At 36.0% G+C, this 14,709-nt stretch overlaps 2 protein-coding genes across 2 annotated transcripts in view; one reads left to right on the top strand and one right to left on the bottom strand.

The window, feature by feature from the left end:
• LOC121385234 (zygotic DNA replication licensing factor mcm6-like) overlaps window positions 1-6,364 on the top strand; it is a 32,537-nt gene extending 26,173 nt beyond the window's left edge. Inside the window, exons 14-16 of the mRNA XM_041515817.1 lie at window positions 876-1,055; window positions 2,487-2,623; window positions 5,344-6,364. Of these exons, the coding sequence (XP_041371751.1) occupies window positions 876-1,055; window positions 2,487-2,623; window positions 5,344-5,469 (443 nt within the window). The 3' untranslated portion in view covers window positions 5,470-6,364. The remainder of the gene's footprint in view (window positions 1-875; window positions 1,056-2,486; window positions 2,624-5,343) is intronic.
• Window positions 6,365-11,396: 5,032 nt separating this feature from the next.
• The window catches only part of LOC121385190 (neurexin-4-like), a 52,083-nt gene continuing 48,770 nt past the window's right edge, over window positions 11,397-14,709 (bottom strand). The window contains exon 26 of the mRNA XM_041515760.1: window positions 11,397-14,445. Coding sequence (XP_041371694.1) covers window positions 14,252-14,445 — 194 coding nt within the window. The 3' untranslated portion in view covers window positions 11,397-14,251. The remainder of the gene's footprint in view (window positions 14,446-14,709) is intronic.

Below are 14,709 nucleotides of genomic sequence, written 5' to 3'. Positions count from 1 at the left end.
AAAAGTCGTGTGTTACGAGCATTTGTGGCGAGCTATCCAGTATTTATGTCCATTATTCCAAATAACGTTGATTTTCTAACCAGAATTTAAAAAAAAAAAAAAATATGATTCATATCCCAGTATTTGTTTATTTTCGTTGTTGGTAAAACAATCAAATTGGCTGTTAAAATCAGCTATCGATTCTTGAAAATGACCGCGATGTGCCAGCAAAAATACTTGCCGAAAACCACTTTTTCAACTTAAAATTACAAGCTATTTTCATTTGAAAAACAAAAACCGACAGATACAGGAAGCTGACTTGTCTTCTGTTTCGTGTTATACAAGTCTTTCGAACTCAAAATTTTTAGAAGTCAAAATTCCAAGGTATCTTCCATTGAAAAACGAAAAACTGTAGAAATTAAAGAATAAATGCTTTCGTGACTTAACGTTGATAGTTTATTTACTGACAACTGTGTTATAAATGCATTAAATTGATTGGTTAATATTGAATTATTATCAGTGTCAAAGGTTCATATTTAAAATAAAACCAATAGTACTTTTCTGGTGATGATGATGCATCAATTTTTACATTCAGCTCACCTTTAAAACTTTTGCTAGCTTCATTTTTTGCAAACTATATAAGTCCTGAATCCATTATACTTGGTTTATAGTTACATCTAGGAATGTTCATCTCAGTACATGTTTTAAAAAATTAGAAATTTATTAAAATTAAAATTAATTTGTTTAAAGTTTAATGGTTTATTTTTTATTTATTTTTTATATTACATGTATTGATATGCATATCTATCAATGCAACTATGGAAGTCACTGAATAAGGGAGTAAGTTTATGACTGGCGAGATGTTTAATTGCACGGAATTGTGTTTGTTTTTGTAGCCACTCCGACGTCCCAGACTGAGCATCCAGTGGTTAATGGAACGGGTGAGGCCCACTCCCCAGACACAGAGGTAGCGAGACAGCCGAAGAAAGGTCTGAAGTTGTCGTATGACGAATACAAACAGATGGCCAACCTACTGGTCTTGTACATGAGACGCAAAGAAGAGGAAGAAATGGATGGTAAGCAGAGGGAGGGAGAGAGGAAGGGACAAAAAGGGAGGGAGGGAGAGAGAGACCAACAGAAAGAGAGATGGGGAAGTTTAAAGCAACAGAAAGACAGACATACAGACAGATTGAGGAAGTTAAAAGCAACAGACAAACAGATGGGGAAGTTGAAAGCGACAGACTGAAAGATGGTGGAAGTTGAAAGTGACAGACAGACAGACAGACATGTGGGAAGTTGAAACCAACAGACAGATGAGGAAAATTGAAAGCAACAGAAAAACAGACAGATGGGGAAGTTGAAAGCTTAATTTGTTTACTGACACTACTAGAGCACATTAAGCTATTGGATGTCAAACATTTGGTCATTGTGATACATAGGCACATAGAACCCACTACATTTTTCCATTAGCAGCGAGGGATGTTTTATATACATAGACAGGACAGCACATACCACAGCCTTTGATAATACCAGTCATGGTGCACTGGCTGAGATGAAGGAAGAAACCCAAGAATAGGTCCACTAAGGGGATAAATTTATCTCATAGTTAGAAAATGTTTTTATCACTAAAATAAAATGGTTTCTTGAATACCCATAATAGAGAATACTGTGGTGATGACCCGGACACCTAAGCCATGCCACTTAATGAAAGTAGCATTACTGAAATTGATTTTCCTGTAATTTATGTTAACATTGCAAGTGCCATTTATTTATTTTTAAAAATGTATCCAACTGTCTCCTTTTGCATATGTTCTGAATCATCTTACAAGATAAATGGTGTCTTAACAGACACGTATAGAGTACCGGGGTTTCTGTCAGAGGGTAAAACGGGTATGGCTCCATAACCAAATACTTTGCAGATTTTATATGTTACTCTTTTTAATTACTGTATGATTTTTCTTAACCCTAACCCTAAACGTAATCCATTTCCTTTCTGCGGGAGTCTCTTCCCCCCCCCCCCCCCCCCCCCCCACTACCCTCTTGTTAACTGTGGTTGCATTCAATTTCATAGCGCCATGCCCAAAAATTTCTTTCTGGCCAGAAAGACAGAGTATTCTTTTTTTATTATTACAAATAATACGGTTGGACCGTTACGTAGTATTCCGTCTTTATTGTGGATGGGATGTAGCACAGTGGTAGAGCGCTCGCTTGATGTGCTGTCTGTGGGGAAAATGCATATAAAAGATCTCTTGCTACTAATGGAAAAATGTAGCGGGTTTACTCTGATGACTACGTGTCAGAATTTAATTACCAAATGTTTGACGTCCAATAGCCGATGATTAATAAATCAATGTGCTCTGGTGGCGTTGTTAAACAAAACAAGCTTTTAAGACTTATAAAGTATTCTTTGTTTATTGTTATAGACGATACGGACAGACACTTACATTGTTTGTTTATTATTACAGACGATACGGACAGACACTTATATTCTTTGTTGATTATTACAGATGATTCAGATGGCCTCAGGAAGAGTGAACTGATCAGCTGGTATCTCAGTGAAATGGAAGCGGAGATCGACTCGGAACAAGAACTTATTGCAAAGAAGGTTGTGGTGGAGAAAGTGATAGACCGCCTGGTTCAACACGTAAGTTGTACTTTTATTAGTCCCCTACCGGTCTGATGGAAAGTCTGGGATCGATCCCCGTCGGTGGGCCCATTAGGCTATTACTCACTCCAGCCAGTACACCACAACTGGTATATCAAAGGCCGTTGTATGTACTACCCTGTCTGTGGGATGGTGCATATAAAAGATCCCTTGCTGCTCATCGAAAAGAGTAGCCCATGAAGTGGCGACAGTGGGTTTTCTCTCTCAATATCTGTGTGGTCCTTAACCATATGTTTGACGCCATATAATCATAAATAAAATGTGTTGGTGCATCGTTAAATAAAAACATTTCCTTCCTTCCTTTCATCTGTCTATCTGTCCCATATAAGGTTTTCCAAGCTTTGTTTTTTTCTTTCCTAATACCTCGAGATATTGAGCTGAAAGTTTGTGGATAAGTTTATGACATACAGTTACAGATCAAATTTGACTTTTGGGGAGATTTCCCCATTTTTGACAGAGTTATGGCCCTTGCCCTTGAGCAAGACTCGAGTCCATTCACAGGACTCGAGTACCCATCCAAGGAAGAGCATTCTCATTTAAATATACCTCTGTATGCTGCTGGTTACACTGGAATTAAGAATGCTATTTTACTTTATTCTTTAGTATCATTACCTTCTAGTGTAAGTGTCGGGTACTCTGGTCTGGGTCGAGTTTGACCCTTGAGTACCCAAGACCAATATTTTAGACTCGTGGAGGCCCTGTTTAGCAGTACTCTTCTGACTGCCTGTTACACAAAATTATAGATTGTTTAGTTCAACACGTAAGTTGTAGTTTTATTACACAAAATGATAGAAAATTTTGTTTAACATGCAAGTTATACTTTTATTATACAAACTGGCCATTTGATTTGAGACATAAGTTGTGGTTTTATTACATTTTAAAATGACTGAAACACAAGTATACTCTTCAAAAAAAGAAATGCAAAAGGGTACAAATGGGTTATAACTCCGATTTTATGTTTCCTACCGGTTCATTCTTTGTGAATATAAGGTCATTGCATGTCCCAAACACATTCCCACGGTTACATTCGATAAAACGCAGCTACTGTACAATAAAGTTCCAAAATGTGAATATTCGCAAAAACGCAGCCACGTGCAAACCATGTCACCACTGCACGTGCGTTGTCTGCACGTGCAACATGAACACCGACAGTATAAAAGTGCAGGGTGTTCGCTTGCCTGGCCTCTGTATCTGGCCGACAGTTGACAATCCAGGACATGCCACGTCTCAGTGAACCGCAGAGAAACAATGCCATCGGCCGACTAGACGCAGGCGAATCCAGAACGGCCGTTGCCAGGGCATTCCATGTGTTCCCAAGCACCATCTCCAGACTGTGGGACCGTTACCAGCAACATGGATCAACACGTGACCTCCCTAGATCCGGTCGACCACGGGTCACTACCCCCGGGCAGGACCGCTACATCCGGGTACGCCACCTTCGGGAACGATTGACTACTGCCACCTCCACAGCCGCAGCAATACCAGGTTTGCGCAGGATATCCGACCAGACCGTACGGAACCGCCTACGTGAGGTAGGAATTCGTGCCAGACGTCCAGTTCGAGGTGTCATCTTAACACCACAACACCGTCGATTCCGACTGCAGTGGTGCCAGATTCATCGACAATGGCCTCAACTGCGATGGAGACAGGTGTGGTTCAGTGACGAGTCCCGATTTCTGCTCCGACGTCATGATGGAAGATGTCGCGTGTATAGGCGGCGTCGTGAACGTTATGCGGCAAACTGCGTGCAGGAAGTGGACAGATTCGGCGGGGGTAGTGTCGTGGTGTGGGCAGCCATCTCACACACTGGCAGAACTGACCTGGTCCACGTGCAGGGCAACCTGAATGCACAGGGCTACATTGACCAGATCCTCCGGCCACACATCGTTCCAGTTATGGCCAACGCCAACGCAGTGTTCCAACATGACAACGCCAGGCCTCACACAGCACGTCTCACAACGGCTTTCCTACAGAACAACAACATTAATGTCCTTCCTTGGCCATCGATATCACCGGATTTGAACCCAATTGAGCATCTATGGGACGAGTTGGACCGACGCCTCCGACAGCGACAACCACAGCCCCAGACCCTGCCCGAGCTGGCAGCAGCCTTGCAGGCCGAGTGGGCCACCATCCCCCGGGACGTCATCCGTACTCTGGTTGCTTCAATGGGCAGGCGGTGCCAGGCAGTTGTCAACACACGCGGAGGCCACACCCGGTATTGACTCCAGATGACCTTGACCTTGGTGGTGTGTCCTATCACTTACTCACAATGGACTAGAGTGAATTGTGAACAATCCTGCAACATTTGGTAATTATCGGACTCACCATTCAATAATTAAATCAATACTCCAAATGTTACGACAATGTGGTTTTGCGTTTCTTCTTTTGAAGAGTATATTTGAAGTTGCTGAAATTGCTGAATATTCAGGGAACATTTAGCTTTCAAAATCTTGATTAGCGATATTTCGAGTCAGTCGAAAATTGATCAGTAATTACTGTTTAATGTTTTAAAATTGTGTAGTGATCTATGTAACCTGTGTAGTGAATCGTGGCATCATACTGAACAAAATATTCCCTGAGCTTTTATTACATTTTAAAGTGACCAAAACACAGGTATTTGAAGTTTTAAACAATTGCTGAACATGTAATATCAGTCATGGTATTTTTTGCCTAATAAAATAAATCTCTCTTAATAGGATCATGTGCTCATAGAGTTGAAACAGACTGGGCTGAAGAAACTGTCGAAACATGAAGAGGAAACACTGACACGCGAAGACGACCCGTTTCTTGTGGTGCACCCGAACTACGTTGTCGACGTCTGAAAGTGATTGTGTGAACAAAACGTTTATTGATGGCATGAACAAAACGTTTATTGATGGTGGCAACAAAACGTTTATTGATATGTGCTCAGTTTTTGTATATGGACGAAACAGAATCTATTAAAAAAGATGTTATCCGGAAAGATATTTCAGACTAGTAGAGACTATTTAACAACAAAAAATATATATTACATGTACTGAACAACAAAACGAAGTGCAGATATTTTAGTATATATATTTTTTTTCATGATACAATTACTTCGTTAAGTAGACTGTCAACAGAATTTAATGACGGCACTGACAATTGTATTTAGAATATAAATTGCTCTATGTCAGATTACTGACTTTTACCAACGTTTTGCCGCTGGATAACAAATGATTATCGTCATGTATTTAAATTCTTAAATTCGAACCCTGAGCAATAGTGCTGTTGTATGGTTGAAGTCATTACTTTGGGGTTTTAGATTTGTTTCAAAATGTAATTATTTAAAACTGCCGTATATGTGAGCATTTTGCCTATTGCAAATGCAAATATTAGTGGTAAATTTTTATGCCTGAACCCTGCACAAATGTGCTGTTATATAGTAGAAGGCATTACTTTGGGTTTTTATATTTGTTTCAAAACGTAATTATTTAAAATTCCCATGTCAGCATTTTGCCTACATCAAAAATATTTCAGAATTGCCGTTCCTGGTAAATTTTTAAGTCTGAACCCTGTACAAATGTGCTGTTATATAGTTAAAGGCAGTACTTTTTGTTGCAGAAGTTAAAGCTGCACACCCTAGTTCCATCCAGCGAAAATAAATTATAATTTGGTTAATCTACAAACCTGTAACACACTTAGATCACGTTTTTATCAAATGGAGTGAAAAAGCAGGTTTTATATCGATAAATACCATGGGAATCCCCATGTCCCAATTGCTTAAAATAATTTTGAAAGTTAGTATTCTGATGTCACCGGTAGATGTCGCTCGAAGCACAACAATGCCTACATCACGACAAATTTCACAGACTTGGGGTGCGTTCATTTCACCTCTCCTGGACAAGTTCCAACTGTTCTGTCCTGGTTGTATCCCCTCTCCAGATATCGTAGGACTTAGCAAAATTGATTGGTTTTAAGGGTTTGTAACGTTTTGTATTGAGATACTTACTTTATCTTTATTGTTACTGAAAATGTTCACGAACTGTGAAGAAAAATCTCACAAATGAACAACAACAAATCGGATGTTGATTGCGCGAACCGTGCACGGTTCGCGCAAACGTTTTTTTCTTGACAACACGTCTTGTGAAAAAATGCATTTTGTGGTTTTACAAACATCAGGATTACCAAAAAGCACTTCAGGTGAATGGAAATGTGTATTCTAAATAATAAAATGTAAGTAAAGTGCAATTTTATTTGTGAAAAATGGGGTTTAATAGCAAAAAACAATGCCGTAATGGTTAACAACTAGCTGTAACTAGGGTGTGTCCCTTTAATGGTTAATAGCTGATAATTTTGCTAACAGCACATACATTTTAAAATAGCTGGCGAGATATATTGTTAAGTTCGAACCCTGTGCAAATGTTTTGTTGTATAATCTTCGCACAATGGTGCTAGACATATTTTTGTGAACCCTACTCGGTACTATACAGGTTAATTAAACCTCTACACAAATTGTAGGTCTTAGTGTACAGATGTTATTTTCTCACTTGTATTAAAAAAAAAAAAAAAATCAAATGTGTTTTTTGTTTTTATTTTTAGTTAACCTGCCTTGCATCTTTTGTTAAATTGTGCTTAGATACAATTATGATCCAGCATGCTAGGTAGGTTGATGCACAAACTATTTCTATCGGCAAATTATAATGACAAACGTATACTAGCAGATTATGACTTCTGATGTCACTCATGTGATGTCGCACGCATAGCTACATTACTACATCTTCTGCGTTCAAATCTTTTTACGGCCGTCGTATCAGTAATCCGGAGGTCATCGACAGGTCCCCAAAATTTAGTTTTGAAGGACGTGTCTTCCGTCCAAACTTTGTGTCAAATTTCATCTAGGTGTGAGCAGGTTTGTAGAACGTGTTCCGGTGTTTGCTCTTCAGCACCACATTCACATTGGGCCACCTCTGCAAGTCCTATCCTTTTTAGGTGCTTCTTTAGGCCACAATGTCCAGTGCGAAGACAGAAGATTAAAAGTTTGTTCTTTTCTGTGCATTAGGTCAGTCGGGGCTGTATCTGCCATTCCTCGTCTTCCAATCACATTTGAATTTTCGTTTTAGGGTTGTCTGGCGTCAATGTATGATATGGAACAGTTGGGTTGTGTGAGGCAGCTGCCTGCTTTGGCCAGTTGGTCGGCCTTTTCGTTGCAAGCTACATTACAAAATCGCTCATTTGACCTCTAGGTCATCGTACAATGTGGCTGAAATAACAGATATAATAGCTTTTCCACTATTTCATGGTGTGCAGGATATCATTAAAAAAAAATTGGATTTGAAATATTAGGATTATGAACTTTGTGCGGTCGGTGTAGGGTTGATACCCATTGGACTATTTCTCGTTCCAGCCAGTGAACCACGACTGGCATATCAAAGGCCATGGTATGTACTACCCTGTCTGTGGGATTAAATATATTTTCTGGTTTAGAATATCAGTATCTGTATATTCAATGTTTCCTGTCGTCTTAATATTTGTAAGAAGCCCAAACTGGATTTTGTCTTCAAATAATTTCATACGTACAAAAAAAAACATATTTTAGGAAATAAAATGAAATTTAACCTGGTACAAATATTAGAACAATCGGAAACACGTTTAATATACAGCCACTAATATTTTATGCAGAAAAATATATTTGATATACAATTACAATCATTAAAGTCTTCGTTAGTCACTAACATGTTAAAAAGTGCAGCAAACTCAGGAATGTCCCTTTACCATATAACCGTAAATAAAATGTGTTGAGCGCATTGTTAAATAAAACATTTCCTTGTTATCATATATGGGGCGGAATTTAGCTGTCCGTTGAGGTGCTTGCATCATAGGATCGAACCACCTCTGTAGATCCATTCAACTGGACAGTTTTTTTTTCTCATTCCAACCAGTTCACCACAACTGGTCAAAGGCCCTATGTTCTTTCCCGTCTATGAGAAAGTGCATATAAAAGATCCCTTGCTGCATTTGGAAAAATATAGTGGGTTTCCTCCGATGACTACGTCAGAATTACCCAGTGTTTGCCTGTTTCTTTATCTACAAATGAAAACTAGCACAAACTTTAGAAACCAATTAGTTAATTTTTGTGATGATTAATTTTCATAATCCATAAATTTAGGAATGTACTCTAGTGGTGTTGTTAAACAAAACAAACTTCAACTTTCGACCCCCCTCCTCCCCACCCCGTTTCTTTATGTACTAGTGAAAAACCAGCACAAACTGTAGAAACCAATTGGTTAATTAACTGTGACGATTGATTTTTATAATGCATAAATTTAGGATGGTGCTTGTTTGTGGAATCTGATTTGAAACGATGACGACACTGGTTGCATGGCAACAAAACTCTGAAAATTGTGTGGTGTGTTTTCAATGGAGATCAGTATATTTGTATGCCAATGCAAACCGACTACAGTCTGAGCTAAAGTTAACCCCAAAAAAAGAAGAAAAAAAAGTTTTATTTAACGACGCATTCAACACATTTTATTTACGGTTATATGGCATCAGACATATGGTTAAGGACCACACAGATATTGAAAGGAAACCCGCTGTCACTACTACATGGGCTACTCTTTCTGGCTACAGCAAGGGATCTTTCATTTGCACTTCCCACAAGCAGGATAGCACAAACCATGGCCTTTGTTGAACCAGTTATGGATCACTGGTCGGTGCAAGTGGTTTACACCTACCCACTGAGCTTTGCGGAGCACTCACTCAGGGTTTGGAGTCGGTATCTGGATTAAAAATCCCATGCCTCGGCTGGGATCCGAACCCAGTACCTACCAGCCTGTAGACCGATGGCCTAACCACGATGCCACCGAGGCCGGTCAAAAAAATAAAAATAAATACAACAGTTAAAATAAGTGGTAACCACTTCTTTATGAACATTTTATTAAAAAATGCAATTTCATTGCAGCTTATTGCAGAACATACAATTATTGGAATGTATAAATGTATAACAAAGTCCCATTTGTTTTTCAAAAACCATTTGTATGATAAAACATTAACAGGGTAATAAAAGGGCTTGCATTAAAATATGGGAAAGAATGGGGTTTTTAAAAAGAGTTACAATGATTAATAAATTAAATACAGGCTGTCATAGTCAAGATGACGATTTTTTTATTTTATTTATTATTAATAAAGAAACGTACGTAAAGTACTAATAAAAAAAGCCCAGTAATGTTTGTGACATGGAGGTAGTATTGAGTTTGTGTCATTTTAGACTGGAAATATATTTGCATTTCCTGCAACCACTGTTTCGATTGGCTGATAATGATGACCTATTAAAGCAAAATCATAAACATATACTAGCAGATTATGACTTTTGATGTCATACATTACAAAATCATTCACTTGACCTAGAGGTAAATTAACAGAAATAATAGTTTTTCCCCTTAATTTTTATGGACTGCAGAATAAAAATAATAACTAGTTAATGACAGGATAATAGCTTTATCCTCTTCAGACTGAATGGGAAATTACACTCGGTGAGCCTCACAGTGTGTCTCATTCTTACCTTCACAGGATAAAGCTGGTATTCTACGTCATTAACTAGGGTTTTTCTAGAAAGGAGGGTGGGGTAAAACAGAATTTGTTTGGCAATTGTTGAAGTGCCTCTTGTATTTAAAATTTCACCTTAGTTCCCAGCCTAAAAAAGCTTTTAAATTTTTGTTTTCTTCCCCACAGTGATACATAACACTTTGTAATGAAACATCAATTTGCCAATACAAATACTAAATGTGTAGCTAGCCAAGACTGATTAAAATATGGTTACGGCAATAAATAAATTGTGGATCGTTTTCAAGTAAAATTAGGTCTATATGAAAAACAAAAACAAAAAAACCCTTCAGAATCTTACAATGTTACCAGAATAGAAAAATTATGAATGGAATGTTTTTATTAGTGAATAAAAAAACAAAAAAACCCTTCAGAATCTTACAATGTTACCAGAATAGAAAAATTATGAATGGAATGTTTTCATTAGTGAATAAAAATATTTAGAATTTAGAAATTAAAAATTCCAATTAATTTTTTTATTGTATATGTACGTTATTTTTTCTTCAGTTTTAACAGATAGAACTCTGAATTTAACAGATCAACAGATTATTAATTTTAAGCTCCGATATATCTGGTATTCACTTACTTCACTTAGATTATATTATCTATACTAGCATTATGATTCTTCGAAATGTATAAGCTATGAAAATACAAAATGGATGAGGATGAAGTAATGCAGTATATTTACAATTTTGATACCTGCATATATATATATATATATATATATATATATATACACACACACACACACAGATGTATATATACATCAGATGTAATTATATTTTTAATTAATCATCAATCAATGAAATAAAAATAAAGATCTGCCTACATAAAATTTTCTATTTGGTGATTTCAGTAAACAAAAATTGCAGATTTTAAACCAACACCCCCCACCCCCCCCAAAAAAAAAATCAATTAAGTACAAGAAAAACAAATCTCGCCAGACTATAACATATATAAATATATGTACATATAGATTTAAAGGGACATACTCTAGTTTCTAAACACTAAGGCATATTTTTTACTATTAGAGCCGTTTTTGATAACTGAAATTATACTTTACTTCGATTTTATTGTTTAGATTATCAATTTCCGTACATTCGAAGTGTTTTTTTGTCAATCTGGTGTTTTTAATATCACAAAATGCATTTCTCCTATTTTTAAAAACACACGTGCGTCTGTAACAGTTATGGGGTCGAGTTTTAGTCTATTTGTAAACGATATTTCACCATTTCAAAGTCACATACTCTTGTTTCACTCTGTTGTAACTTTATCCAAATGTGTTACAGGTTTGTAGATTAACCAAACTTAAGTGTTAATTTTCGTGAGTTGAAACTAGCGTCTGTCCCTTTAACATCAATTTAATGATCAACAGTAAAGTTTTGCAGTAAGAATAAAATACATGTGTTTTCTTAAGAAGACTATTTTATACTTAGCAACAAATATTTGTGCTTTCACTTTTATTTTGTACAAGTTTACCAATTTAAAAAAAAAAATCAATATTTAAAATTTAAAAAAATAAATTGGCATATATTTTAATTCTGCAAATTGGTTTACTAGTTTAAAAAAAGTTATATGATTAGGCAGATCTGTAGACTACGTCTATTTCACACTAGATCAATCAGAAAATGTACACAATGTAGTGAATTATGAAATGTCTATTTCATGCCATGTAAAATAAATCAAAAGACATACACTGTATATATTATGATATGCCTATTATATACCACGTGGATAAATCAAAAGACATACACTGTATATATTACGATATGCCTATTATATACCATGTGGATGAAGCAAAGACATATACAATGTATATAATTATGATATACCTGTTACAACATACAACGTAAATAAATCAAGACATACAATACATATAATTATGACAGAATTAATGATGAAGACAGTTTTGTAAGAAGAGGAAAAAAAAAGTGACAAGACAATTTTTTTAAACAATTTTAACAGCACCATAGGTGTAATTTGACAAAATTAAAATTGTCACATTCTCAACATCAACTTAAAGATGGTGGGCACAAATCTTCAGATTGAATAATCATCTACGGTTAGCAAACTTCAGCAGTTATCACAGAAAACTAACTGCGTAGATATATTTACAAAAAACAACATGTATTCTACATAATTTACAGCCTTATTTTTTCCAAAACCTGCAGTTTAAATTTTTTTATATATTATAGATAAGAAAAACGTGTTGTAATGCCTATAAAACATAAATCTGAATACTATAGAATATGTAGTATTAAAATATATAGCTGAAGTATTCATAAATTGGGGGGGAAATGTGACAGCATTCCCCAACTAACCGCAGTGTCAAAACGATTTACCAAGCTCGTGTAACGAGAACGCTCGACACTCCTAGTACACATAATAAGCTTTTATTGTGTCAAACTAAGACAGATTGAAGTTCATTATATATTTTGCTATAAAATTAACATCACTGATAATTTTTTTCAATCCTGCTTAATCAATGATAATGGGTATTAATCACCAAAGTGTAAAATCAGTTTATGTTTTCATAAAGTGAATATTAAAATTATTTTTTTAAAAACTAATAAATTTATCCATCAATATAGTGCTTTCGAACTGAAAACTATTTTATAATTATCATCCACCTGCCCCAAAATTACAATTAAAAAATATCGGTTCCACGTATTTTAATATGTAATCTGAACAATTTTATGCAATATAAATGACCGATTCCAATATGCATATAACATTTTCCTTTACAAAATGAAACACTATAAATATTGTAATTTCTTGGTGTAGATATTAATCCCAAGCTAAAGACCTAATGTAATCAATAAGAAATCGGACACAAAAACGAATAAGGTTTTTGTCGTGAACATGCCATATTTTAATATATTTCTATTGGTCAATCTAGGGGTTGGGGGTGCCAAGGATATAAACAAATGCTCACTGTTTTTTCAAACTCTAAACTTTGTTGACAAGAGAGTATTTCACAACCTACTAAGCTTTTAAATACCATAGTTCTGTTAAATCGGACACACATCATGAGAAAAAAGTAGGGTACAAAAATGTGCACCCATCTTTTAACATTCAACTGATCTTGTTTCTTTACGATTATTATATTCTGTGTATTTTTCAAAAATACTTCTTTTTTTTCTTTTGTCTCTTGCATCAGTTGGCTCAAAATGTTTTCGCTAACTTTTTGTCAACCTTTTTCTCTAAAGATCTATTCAAAATGATTACAAGGTCTTAAAACTCTTTACTAAAAACAATTCAAAACATTTTAAGATGTTTTGCATATGGATTTTCCCCCTCCATTATTAAAAGCTAAAATCTCAAGTCACCATTTTAAAATCGTTTAAAATCATTTACATATATATACAAATACAACTAAAGTTTTATTTAAAAAATTGTGTTATCAGTAACAACAGTTGTTATCAGCTGCCTTCATACAATATACAAATTGTCGCCACATTTGTAATACCTCTTAATGTTAAAAATGGAGAATAACATATTCTTGTGCGAATCGGATTAGCAAGACCAGCTGGAGGATAATGAAGAATGACTTGCAGTGGTACCAATGTTAATATTGATGGTCTTCTTTTTAAATAGAAATTGTACAAATATCCTTGAGATTGCAGCTTTCATAAAGAGTTGTTGTTTTGCTGGTGTAATAACAATCTTATCTCACTGTTGTAATAACAGTTGTTTTCTTGCCAGTGTAATAACGAGTTTCTCTCGCTGGTGTAATAAATTATTTTTCTTGGTGTAATAACAAGTTTTTCTTGCTGGTGTAATAAGAGTTGCTTTCTCACTGATGTAATATTAGTTGGGTTTTTTTAATGGTGTATAATATGAGTTGTTTACTCCCTGGTGTAATAATGAGTTCCTCTCTGGTGTAATAATGAGTTTTTCTCGCTGGTGTAATAAGTTGTTTTCTCGCTGGTGTAATGACTTGTTTACTCCCTGGCGTAATAATGAGTTTCTCACTAGTGTAATAATGAGTTTTTATCGCTGGTGTGGTTTGAGTTGTTTTCTCGCCAGCATTGTGCTGGTCTACATAAACCACTCCTGTCTCTTCTCAATCTCAGGCAACCCTGTCTGGTTGTATACGACGGCCGTGTCGGGGTTGTCAGCAAGTTCTGCCCCTTTCGCCTCCTCGGTCTCATAGTCTCCCCCCTCACACGCCTTGTTCTTCACGATCACGCCGATCACCAGGATAATGAGGAAAAACACGACCGCAAGCACAACTGGAAGTAACAAAATGTTAAAACATCGATTTTAAAGGTGTATTTTCAAAGCTGATTTTAGAGGTGTATTTTCAAAGCTGATGTTAAAGGTGTATTTTCAAAGTTGAATGGTATCGGTGCAGTGGCAGGGGGAATAAAATTTTCAATCTATTCCAGGTAATGTCATCACTACCGGTGGGTGGGTGGAAGAGGTTAAAAAAGAAAGGAATAAAAATAAAAATTATAAAATCATTTAAAAGGCGATATTTGCCTAATAGTGTTTTT

Source organism: Gigantopelta aegis, chromosome 11 (genome assembly GCF_016097555.1).
Source record: "Gigantopelta aegis isolate Gae_Host chromosome 11, Gae_host_genome, whole genome shotgun sequence".
Classification (NCBI taxonomy): Eukaryota; Metazoa; Mollusca; class Gastropoda; order Neomphalida; family Peltospiridae; genus Gigantopelta; species Gigantopelta aegis.
This window is presented reverse-complemented; position numbering and strand designations above follow the sequence as displayed.